The following is a 12695-nucleotide window of genomic DNA, read 5'->3' as shown; positions in this document are numbered from 1 at the left end:
AATTCACCAAATAATGACTTGTTGCTATGGTTGGGATTGAGACCTAAGGGCTTCAAAAATATACCCTTATTTTTTGGGTCATTCTTGGGCTCTTCTTTCACAATAAGCATCTTCTTGAGTTCATTTTTGAACACTTCTTACATGATAAGCATTTTTTTGATTTTTCATTGAAGCTTATCAAGCTTTAGTGATCGTATGTCACAATTGATGCTATCAATTAGTTGTGTATTTCTTGGAGGATGAACCCGTCCTCTATGTCTCTATGATACCCACATGGTGTGTATCATATTAATTCTAAGTAGAGTAAATACATAAACATTAAATAGCTTCTAAAATAAAAAGAGAGAAATTTTGGCAATTGCAAAGTAAAAATCTTTCAAAAGTTTGCATATATATTCCTAATTTAGTATTCGGAAAAGGGCCAAAAAACTCCTAACGTATGACAAATAGCTCATAAATACTCTCATTCCACCTTTTCGTCTGAAAAATACCCTCAACCTTAATGTTTTGCTCAAGGATACCCTCCTTCCACCTTTTGGTAACCAACCATTTGCATAAACATCCCTCAAAGAATTAATCGGAATTCGGATGCATTATGTAATCAACCTGTTTATCATTCTTTTTTTATGAACTACAAATATCTACCAAAAAAATATTGAAGTGGAAAGCCAGAGGTTTAGACAACAAGAACACTATCAGAATCTCAAAAGGAAATACAAAACTGGGAAGATTAATGACGAAGGGAATAATGCAGACACCGGCATGTGTTATGCGTCAAAAAAGTTTTGAACCCATTATAGTCAAACAACAATTACTTAGCTACTATAGCGAAATGTTATTATAAAGAACATATAACATAACATAACATGAAAAATAGGTAAAAAAGAACATTTGGCCGGCGACATAATTGTGAAATGTTAGAGGATGGGGGTTATATAGAGAGGTCTGATTGTATTATAGTATCATTAACTCATGCTAGAGCTTATCCAATCTCCCCAGTAGCGTTCACCTTTCTTAAGAATATTATCACAACAAGCAACAAGGAGCTCCGCACTTGGATTTCCCGATACAATCTTGCTGTGGAAGACGTCAAATGCTACCACAAGAGCCTATAAAGGTCAAAGTTTTAGATATCAGAAACAACAACAACATACCCAGTGTAATCCCGCGAATGGGGTCTGGGGAGGGTAGAGTGTACTCAGGCCTTACCCCTACCTTGGGAGGTAGAGAGGTTGTTTCCGATATCAGAAACATTGACAAATAATTCAAGGTAAAAGGGATCAACAGACGACTGTTGAATATACCTTATGAAAGAGTTATTAGCGAAACAAACTGTAACACGAGCCGTATACTTATCGTGAAGCTCAATCAACTTTTGAACAAAGACCTGAGGAAAAGGATGAGTCCCTGGTTAATGAATAATTGTACTTACCACTACATAAAAGTGAAATCAAAATATAGGAATTATGGTTACCTGCTCCCCTGAGCCCGAACTTTCAGCCTGTGCAAGAACACACATTTCAGCACCTCAACACTATAAACTTATTATAAGGAACCAACATTTCTTGAAACCACAGGGACAACAAGACTATAAAGAAACTTCATATCATTGCACGCTTCATTTTACCAATGCTTTCAACTCCACGTTAAAAAATCTGTTCTCTAAATGGTGTTTCGTGCATTCTACCTCCCTCCCTCTGTTTTTTCTTATTACTCCCTCTGTCCCAATTTATGTGACACTTTTCGCTTTTCGATATTCAAACTTTTAAATGTTGACCGTACATTTGGACATAGAATCTTTTAGTTTTTTGAAATAAAATTTACATATTTGAAAAAATTGTGGTCATAGAATAAATCATCTGACTCTCAAATTCGAACACCAGCACATAAATGTGGGACGGAAGGAGTAATAATTTAGAAGGACTTGGACTCGCTTACAATTATCAGACCCTTGCAAAATTCAGGTGAACAACGTTATTAAGTGTAAAACCATTAAAATATGTAACGTGCACATGGAAAATTCACCATGTTACTTGCCGTATCTTCAGCCTGTTGCACCAGGTCCATGCCTTCAGCAATGACATGCTGCGGAATATGCACAGTCGGCATATGTTAAGACAGAAGCAACAACACAAAATAACCAATCCTTTTGTGCAGTTAATAATTGGCATAGAAAAGTAAAATACCTGTTTAAACATATTTGCAACAGGTTCCAATCCATTAGGAATTCCATGGAATAGCCTATACATTCAAGATAAATCCTCTACCTGAGCGAACAGAAGAGAATGGAGCCATAAGAGCAGAAGAGAGAGCATCAAATGACATTAAAATCAAAACTATCAGAAAACTAATACTCCCTCGGTCCCATTTTACCAGTCACTTTAGCTTAAAAAAATTGTCGAAATAACTGTCACTTTAGCAACTCAAGACTAAAGTAAGCTATTATTTCCAACAATACCCTTGATAAGAAGAATGCACGGTATTTAAGAGGAAACAATCAATCTACTTTAATTGAAAAGGATGGCTTAGTAAACTATACCTTGTGTCTATTATTTTCTTACTGAGCGTGAAATGAGCTAAGGCGACAGTTAAAATGAAATGGAAGGAGTAGTGGAAAAGCAAAACAAAGAATCAATACTTTATCATCTCTAAGCAAAGCTCGAAATCCAGAATGCTCATTCTCAAGTAACTGATTGGTATATACAGCGAATAATACGTTTTGCACTATCTGCAACACAAATGTGGTCACAGAATTGGAAGAAAATCCAACTAAAGGAAGATTTTCAACATAAGGAAGGCCTGAATTTTCAGCATTCCAAATCAAGTATCTATCAAGCGAATACTTTAAAGCTATGTTGCTTGGACTCTTCAAAAATGTCAACGGGTGCGTGTCGGATCCTCCAAAAGTAGTGTATGTTTTGGAGGATCCGACACGAATGCGGCAACATTTTTGAAGAATCCGAGCAACATAGATTTAAAGCAAAGTCATCAAAAATAAGTGCGCTGTAGAAATATGAGATTGTTAACTTTGCTTTTCATGTTTTATTTCCTTGAACAAAATTACAAATATCACCGATCTACCAACCACCACCTCGCACCAATGAAGAACATGAACCTATCTAATTGCCATTTTTTATACATATTACCTATTAATTACTTAAACTACCTATGGGACAGCATGCATTGACTTCACCGTTTGTCGGTGCTTTGGTTATGTGTGGCCCGCTATTGCTCAGTTTAGCATTACATTTAGATCCAATCCAAATAAGCTTGAATTCGATCGGATTCTTTTAATTCGATTTTGATTAATCGACTAGGATCTTTCGAATTTCCATTTTTGAGCCTATAAGTGGAGCTTAATTCCACTCAAATGTCTTAATTGTTCCTCATTCCCACCACAATCATCCAAATAAAGTTTCTGGCTAGTCATGCAAGCAACGATACGATATGATCAAGGAAATCAACAGAAAAGCATTAATGAAGGGTTAAAAAATAATAAGTACAACATACTAAAATCATGTCGAAATAGAATTGACAGCACGCAGTAATTAGTAGTATTGAATATATGAGTTAATGTCTAATGAGTAGGATATTGGACTTATTAGTAAACGACATATGTATAATAGGCTAACGTTTAATGGGTAGAGCTATATATAAGGTATAAAAAAGCTTCAGATTTTCAAATATAAATCTGAAACTCCAATCTGCAATCCGAAAATTCAAAGCAAAATTCCAAGAAATTTGAATTGCGGATTTGCCCAAACTATGCCAACCCCAACCTATGATATGCCTGATTTGTTTTTAAAATAAAGGTCACTTAGTCAACTGTAAGTAAACTTTCTTATGAACCGGAGCTCTACACAGACTGCTACTTTTTCAAAAATAGGAAATCTCAAAAAATGATAGGACACAGAATAAAGACCTAAACAACACGAGTCACGACACCTAAATGAGTGATCTAAGAAGAGTAAATACATAAACATTAAGTAGCTTCTAAATTTTGGGCGATTGGGAAGTAAAACCTTTCAAAAGTTCGCATATATTTCCCAATTTACGTGATACACTTTCCTTTTTAGTTTGTCCTAAAAAGAATGATACGTTTCCTTATTTGGTAACAATTTAACTTTAAACTTTACCTTTTAGGCTTAACGAGATGATTTATAAACACACATACCTTTGGTTTGTTTTAGACCATAAAATTCAAAAGTCTTCCTTTATTTCTTAAACTTCATGCCCATTCAAACTATATCACATAAATTGGGACGGAGGGAGCATTTTGGTTTTGCATTTAGCCCTTTGACGAAAAAAAGAGGTAATTCAATCATGATTATGTGATTGATTTATAACAACCCGACCTCTCATTTGAGCGCTTGAGTTCCAAATTACGTTTTAAAGACGTACATAAGTTGTTTTCATTATTAATGACTTCTTGGTATCGTTGGGGCCAAGACACGAGGGCTTCAACCACAACATCAAAGAAAAAAAATTAAAATAACGTTGATCCCCATCTAAACATTGTTTCTCCAAAATAGATAACAAAATAGACCTAATAATAAAAGATTGAAAAAATTAACCTAAATACCCGTCCACTCAACCGCTTAAATTAAAAATAGTCGACGAGTGTATGATATATGTATAGTCATTGTGGAATAGGTGTATAAATGTGTATAATCAGTATATAATATATGCATATCAGCTAGAAAAAGTAATAATGAATTCCACCAGCTATTTGACTATATATCCCTCAAAGAATTACTCGGATGCATTATGTAATCAACCTGTTTATCATTCTATATTTATGAACTACAGATATCTACCAAAAAAGTTGAATTGGAGAGCCAGAGGTTTAGCCAACAAGAAGACTATCAGACACTCAATAGGACATGTGAAAATGGGAAGATTGAGTAAATTTTAATAACAAAGGGAGTACTGCAGAGATCTCCCTGTGTTATGCGTCTAAAAAGTTTTAAACCTATTACAGTCAAACAACATTTTTTGGCTGCTATAGGGTAATGTTGTTATAAAGAACATATAACATAATATAGCATGAAAAATCGGCTCCAAAGATGGCCGTCATAGTGAAATGCTAATACAGAGGATGACAGTTATAGAGAGGTCTTTACTGTATTATGGTGGTTATCTGGCAGAAAGAGGGACTTTCCAGGAAGTAAACAGTGCAGTCCATGCTACAGCTTATCCAATCTCCTCAATAGCGTCATGCCTGAGCTTCACTCTCTCCTTTCTTAAGAATATTATCACAACAAGCAAGGAGCTCTGCACTTGAATTTCCAGATGCAATCTTGTTGAGGAAGATTTCAAATGCCACCTTAAGAGCCTATAAAGGTCAAAGCTTTAGACATCAGAAACATTGACAAATAATTCAAGGTTAAAGGGATCAACAGACAATTGTTAACCGTCGAACATACTTTATGAAAGAGAGAGTTATTAGCGAAACAGTTTGTAACATGAGCCATATACTTGTCGTGAAGCTCAATCAACTTCTGAACAAAGACCTAAGAAAAAAGATGAGTCCAGGTTAATGAATAAGTACTTTTATACTACATAAAAGTGAAACAAAATATAGGCACTATGGTTCTACCTGCTTCCCTGTGCCCGAACTTTCAGCCTGTGCAAGAACACACATATGAGCACTTCAACACTGTAAAATTATTATACGGAACCAAAATTTCTCGAGACCATAGGGGCAGTAGTGCTGCAAAGAATCTTCATATCATTGCGCACTTATTTAACAAATGCTTTCCGCTCCACGAAAAAAAAAAAATTGTTCTCTAAATGGTGTTTCATGCATTCTACTTCCCTCCCGCTGTTTTTTCCTATTACACCCCCGTACAAATTTATGCGTCACTTTCTACTTCCCAAGAGTCAGTTTGACTAATATTTAAAGCAAAATTTGATTAGATCAACTCAATATTTTTAAACTTAAACTTAGGTATTCAAAAATTATTTGAAAAGTATATAAGATACAAATCTTCTCATATAAATATGATAAAAAATACATTTTAAAATGTTAGTCAAAGTTCATATAATTTGAATTTCAAAAAGCAAAAAGTGCCACCTAAATTGATACTGAGGGAGTAATGATTTAGGAGTTGGACTCGCTTACAATTACAGACCCTTGCATAATTAAGATAAACATCGCTCTTAAGTGTAAAACCATTAAAAAATATGTAACAGGAACATGGATAATTCACCTTGTTACTTGCCTTATCTTCAGCCTGTTTCACCAATTCCATGCCTTCAGCAGTGACATGCTGCAGAATACGTATAGTCAGCATATGTTAAGCCAAAGCAACAAAACAAACTAACTAATCCTTTTGTCAGTTAGTAATTGGCATAGAAAACAAAATTACCTGTTCAAACATATTTGCAACAGGTTCCAATCCATTAGAAATTCCGCAGAATAGCCTATACATTAGAGATAAATCATCTACCTGAACGAACAAAAGAGAGTGGGGCCGTAAGGGCAGAAGAGAGAGCATCAAATAACATGTAAATCGAAACTGCTGAAAAACCAATAGTGAAAAAGCAAAACAAGGAATCAATACCTTATCATCTCTAAGCAAAGCTAGGAATCCAGAATGCTTCTTCTCAAGTAACTGATTGGTGTATACAGCCAGTAATTCCTTTTGCACTTTCTGCATCACAAATTTGGTCTCAGCATTGGGAAAAAATCCAATGAAAGGAAGATTTTCAACATGAAGAAGGTCTGAATTTTCAGCCCTCCAAATCAGTATCTATCAAGCGAATACTTTAAAGCAAAGATATAAATATAAGTGCGCTGTAGAAATATGAGATTGTTAACTTTGCTTTTCACATTTTATTTCCTCAAACAAAATTAAAAAAAATATCACCGACCAACCACCTCATATTAATTGGTGGAAGTTGCTGTTCCTTTCTTCAGATTGCCTTATCATGCTTTTATAATATTTTGCCATGACTTTTTCTCTTCCATTATCTCTTTTTCATATTGCTTGTCCTTGAGACGAGGGTTTGCCGGAAACATCCTCTCTACCTCCCAAGTTAGGGGTAAGGTCTGCGTACACTCTACCCTCCCCAGGCCCCACTTTGTGGGATTTCACTGTGTATGTTGTTGTTGTTGTATCACCGGCCAACCACCACCTCGCACAAACGAAGAACATGTGCTTTAAGTAATACTCCCTCCATTTCAAATTTTTTGCCTTACTTAACTTTTTAGTTTGTTTAAAAAGGAATCTCACTTTCTATATTTAGTAACTCTTTACACCCAACATCCTCCATGCATATTTAAGACCACAAGATTATATTCAACGGGCATTTCGGTCTAAGTTACACGGACTCGGGTGCGGGTATCCGATACGGGTACGGATTCGAGTGTCGGATTCGGCAAAATCTAAATTTAAGATTCGGGGGTGCATATCCGGTTATGGATACGGGTGCGGGGATTCAACTAAGAAAATTCAAAATTATATAAAAAATAGAACTATAAAGATATTACAAATTTTGAGAGATATTCTTATGAAAAACTTACATGTATATGAAATAAAAGTACTTCTTGGTTTATCTAAAACATGAAGCAACGTATATGAAATAAAAGTACTATAATATTGAAGGTATGTCATTTTCCTTATCTTAAATATGTTTTATTTTAATTTTGAGAAATCAAAATCTCAAATTTTTCCCCCAAATTTGTCAACGGACTCCGGTCAAAGTATCCATATGTGATTGACCGTATCCGGAACGTTTGCCGTTCCAGCACCCGCAACCGTCCGTATCCGGGACGGGGACAGCACCCAAAATGGCGAGTCCGTGTAACTTAGATTTCGGTACATACACGCATCTTTAGTTTAGGACCACAAGATTCAAATGTCCTCTTTATTTTTTTAAACTTCATACCGAGTCAAACTATGACAAGCAAATTGAAATGGAGGGAGTATAACACTTAAGGTTTGACTAGGGCTGACAAATATCACAAAACAAGAAAAGAGGAAAATTTCAATGCTGACCTCCAGAAGTTTTGTCTCACTACTAACGTGGAGATAATGAGACACTCTATCCTTCTCTTTCTCCAAGCACTCCTCTGCCTGTGTTAGCGAAGCAAAGCACAAGTATCACAATTTCCTCAAAGCAATAAACAACCATTTACAGAGAAAATTATATAAGCATGAATGGTACCTTCAACATATAATCTGGACAAGAATCTTCCACGATCCAACTTGAAGCTTTACGAGAATAATAAGTTGCTGTATCTCTGAGCATTGCATCTTCAAAGTCATTCACATAATACACCATTGTCCCACTTCCAATTTCAACAAATATATCAAGCACGTTCTTCAATAAAACTCTATCAATCTGCTCGCCCTCACGTTCTTTTTCAATCTGATACAAGCTAACTCTTAATCAGACCGTCATAACTAGCAAATAGTATCACAAGACTTGGGGTCAATGGGGGTGGGTAAACAAGAAACAAAAATAAGAGATATGATACTTGCCAACAAGATAACTGCATTTATAGCTATACCGCTCAACTCCTGATAAACCTATTGTCAGCAAAAACAGAAATAAGTTGTCCACACAACAAAGATACGACGAATGCATATGCTTCCCATAATTAAATAGGATTGGAAAGAAACAAACCAAATCGTGGAAGCACGTCAGACCAACTTCATTTAGTGAAGGTAGCTCCCTTCGGGTAAGAAAACACACGTCGAGAAAATTGAAGAACCGTGAGATCCACTTGACCATAACTTTATGATTGTCCCATCTCTGTACAAGTTCCATTAACATAAACTCAGCATCATGCTTCTCCCTTAAAGCAGGCAGAACCTGGTAAAAAATACAAATTGAACAGCAATCAGCAAAGCAGGGCAGCCCGGTGCACAAAGCATCGCGTGTTAGCAGGTGGGGAAGGGCCGCACCCTAAGGGGTGTGATATAGACTAGAATAAATTCATAATGTGGCATGTATCCTTTTCAAATTAGATGAAGTAATGTTGACTAGCACGTGTGTCAGTTATACCAATACAATAGCACCAAAATTGTCCAAACCAAACTAAGTTCTTCGATAATTGCCCAAATAAAAGTACAACTCGACCAAAGTGTCTGCTAATTTGAATGAATATGTTGGCCTATATTATCAGCTATGTTGCTCGGACTCACTGAAAATACTATCGAACTTGTGTCGGATCCTCCAGAAATGCATTTTTTTTTAAGGATCTGACACATACCCGATGGTAATTTTTGAAGAACCCGAGCAAAATAGATCATAAGGGAGAAAATTAACACTTCTTACAGTAGAATTGATGTACTCATCAAGTGCTTCCTTGTACTTATCATACAGCTGTTGTGAGTAACTGTGAGGAGGCTTTTGTGTACACATGTTATATATAGTTCTATGCTTCAAATTAAGGAGAAGCTTCCTCCATGGCAAGAGTACAGGTTTACCACAAAAGATTACAAATATAATACAGTGTATATATACTAACTCGTTTTGATGGTCATCACATATCATTTCATAACATATCTTATTTGCACTGTGTTGTATTGTTTTGATGAATATAACATTCAGATAGCTTGTATCATTTCTTATTGTTTCATAATGTCACACATCACCAATCCGAAGAATATACTTACAATATTATAAAGAAAAGTAAGGTACAAGGTAGAGTTGTAATAAAAAAGAGTAGGGTAAATTATAAAATATGATTATTTAACAATAAGCATAGGCAAAATGAGAAAGAAAAAAAAAGGGTAAAGATGCGATGACACCAAACAGGTCGTTACATAAAATGGGACGAAATGGACTTTACATAATGATGGGTTTAACGATACATACAATAAAGTTCAAGTAACAACCAAAACAAACATTGTATTTAAAGTAACAATACGATACAATACAATAGGTAACAACCAACCAAACAAGCTGTTAGTATATATATACACACAGTATTATGCCAAAAATATTTCATGTATAAAGACAAACTTCAAGAACAAAAAATGTTAAGGATACGTGTATAACATCATTAATTCTTCACTGCTGAATGATTCTTGCCGTTCTTCCACAATTCTCTTCACTTTTTTGATCCCCTTCTGTATAAATTTCCATCCTTCCTCCAACTCAATTATGCACGGGAACGCTTGCCTCATTTCAAACTTAGAAGCACGCCTTTTATCGCCACCTGAATATGCCATATAGAAAACCACACATATAATCACAACACTACACCATATTAGAAGCATCATAAGGAAAAAAAAAAAAAAGCCAATCACATGCAAACTAATAAACAATCAATTCAACTTCCAAGAAAAAGATCATCTATGACAGCAACAAGCAACAACTTCCTAGCACCCAGTGTTATCAAAAGCGAAAAGCGCAAAAAAAAAAAACTCTAATGTTCATTAGGGCTTTAAGCTTAAAGCTCAAATAAAGTGTGGACTTTAAGTAAAAGAATGTGGAAAAGGAGAAAAAAATACAATATTTATATGTTTAGTCCAAGATTAATAATTATAAGCATGAATAACAAATTGAAATTCTTCTACTAAAGTGAAATATCAATTGTTTAGTATCGCCTCTTCAAGGGAGGGTCATTGGTAAGGAAAAGTATGTCGTAGAGCCTTAATGTTAACACTGAAGCGCACATTAAGCAAGGCGTAACACTCCAACAGGTTTTGAGCCTCGCTTCAAGGCTTAAGCGCGCCTTTAACAACACTGCCAGCCCCCAAGAGTGTAGCCTCGTGGTCAATAAAGTGGGTTGAGGTCTCAAGTTCAAATCCCAACGAATGGAGAAAAAAAAAAAACCCCTAGGTGATTTCGTCATTTAAGGGGGGGCTAGGTGATTTCTTCGATTATGCAAAAAAAATAAAAAAAATTCTAGGTGATTTCTTCAATTTATGCAACAACAAAAAAAAAAAACTTTAAGTGATTTCTTCGATTTATGCAAAATAAAAAATAAAATAAAAAACTAGGTGATTTCTTCGATTTATGCAACAACAAAAAAAAACCTTAAGTGATTTCTTCGATTTATGCAAAAAAAAAAAAAAAAAAAAAAAAAAAAAGAAATAGGTGATTTCTTCGATTATGTCCAAGCCTGGGTGGATAGATTCTGATAGTTACCCAAGTCGAGTCTTCTAGGTAGTTATCGGTAATTTTAGGAGATAGCAACAACTTCTCAATTAATAATTCCAGTTCAATTCAGTGTTAAAGAATTATAGCAAGATATTAAACCCTAGCAACAATAAAAAGCACAAAAATTTACTCACCGAGATCTTTGGATATTTTTGGCTCTCTTCCAAGTTGTTTTTTTTTTTTTTTTTTTTTTAGCTGTTTTACCAAGGGAAAACTACACAAACTAACAATTTGAACCTATTTAATTATCATTTCTTACATATACGCATTGACTAGTTAGGTGTATATGCGCTTTGCGCGTGACAAAAGCGCGTCTTTTGATAACAAATCCTACATAAAAGAATTAGACTAAACTACGAACTTAGTCGTCAATCCGTCTGTAAACAGAATCAGCGACGAATATTCTAAATAATAACAATTCATTTAGAATATATGTTTTATTTTCTATTACGTCTATCCGTCTGTAAATAGAATCAGCGACGAATATTCTAAATAATAACAATTCATATAGAAAATATATTTTATTTTCTACTTTTTGATCATTGTTATTATTAATTTTCATTTTACCAATTTGACATTTAATATTATACTATAATCAATTTTGCTTTATTTTTTACTTTCTTTCACCACTAATTTTTTTTCTTATTTAAAAAATTTATATACTTAAGAATTTTGCCAATTTGTACGATAAATTTAGTAATATTTAATTTAAAATAGTCATATCAACTAAAACTTTAAAATTTAATACTAAATATATATTTATTCAATAAAGAGAATTGAAGTGCTAACAATTGCTTTTTCGTCCAATTATGTGACAATGTTCAGAATGGAAGCGCCAAATTTCTTAATTTTGTTTCGTGTGAATTGAGATATAAAATTTTAATTGGTTACGTAAAATAATATTGTGTGTAATGTTAGATAACTTAAGTATGGAAATAATTAATCTTAGTTGGGTTTAAGTACCTAAAAATTAGACTTTCCGACGTAATTTAAATAAGAAAGGATTTATTAACCAAAATTTTAGTTAGATTTTAAAGTCTTGAATATTAGAAATATTATTAAATAATACCTCATTTGACAACAAATACTACAGAAAAAAATGAATTTAGCTACGAATTTCGTCGTTAATCTGTAGCTAAATTGCTCGTTGCTAAGATATTTGTTACTAATCCATCGCTAAATAGAATTGATTATTAAATAAAAGTAATAACAAGGTATAAGTTCATGAAGAAGATATTAGAGCATCAATTAGTGTTTTGTCAAGGTTCCAAAAGTGCTTGTCCAAAATGAAACTATGTTTTCGGTTTTTGAAGTCACAACAAAAGTAAAAATACAAAAAATTATGATAACTTAGCAAAGCAAAGACTACTTTGATTAATCAATAAGATAGATAATATTAGCAGCAAGAACGCAGAATTCATTACATAATGAATTTTCTTGTTTTATGACATCAAGATTGTTGTGTCTTACCCGTAACTTTTAATTTAAATTGTACAAAATGGCACATTAAGTTGTTTTAAAATGACTCATAATGTGACGCCTTAAATTCGTGAGAAAATTCACCACAATTTATA

At 34.0% G+C, this 12695-nt stretch overlaps 1 protein-coding gene across 6 annotated transcripts; it reads right to left on the bottom strand.

Moving 5' to 3' along the window:
• Positions 1-761: 761 nt before the first annotated feature.
• LOC132050571 (cullin-1-like) lies at positions 762-11404 on the bottom strand. Of its 6 annotated transcripts, XR_009413450.1 has the most exons (19): positions 11256-11403; positions 10006-10174; positions 9289-9388; positions 8635-8823; positions 8490-8537; positions 8173-8376; positions 8004-8081; positions 6567-6656; positions 6372-6452; positions 6213-6272; positions 5600-5626; positions 5427-5513; positions 5124-5335; positions 2639-2728; positions 2187-2267; positions 2026-2085; positions 1475-1501; positions 1305-1387; positions 762-1109 (listed from the first exon to the last, which is right to left on the bottom strand). XR_009413450.1 is itself a non-coding variant. In XM_059441923.1 (13 exons), exons 2-13 carry the CDS (start codon positions 10140-10142, stop codon positions 5216-5218), a joined length of 1221 nt encoding a protein of 406 aa, XP_059297906.1. In that variant the 5' UTR covers positions 10143-10174; positions 11256-11403; the 3' UTR covers positions 4258-5215. The 6 variants fall into 6 exon arrangements, 1 of the variants encoding a protein (XP_059297906.1); XR_009413453.1 differs by lacking the exon at positions 2639-2728 and having other exon boundaries at positions 6225-6272; positions 11256-11404; XR_009413449.1 differs by lacking the exon at positions 2639-2728 and having other exon boundaries at positions 764-1109.
• Between the last annotated feature and the right edge of the window lie 1291 nt (positions 11405-12695).

This window comes from Lycium ferocissimum, chromosome 3, assembly GCF_029784015.1.
Source record: "Lycium ferocissimum isolate CSIRO_LF1 chromosome 3, AGI_CSIRO_Lferr_CH_V1, whole genome shotgun sequence".
NCBI lineage: Eukaryota > Viridiplantae > Streptophyta > Magnoliopsida > Solanales > Solanaceae > Lycium > Lycium ferocissimum.
The sequence above is the reverse complement of the archived record's forward strand: the minus strand, read 5'-3'. Positions and strand labels throughout refer to the sequence as shown.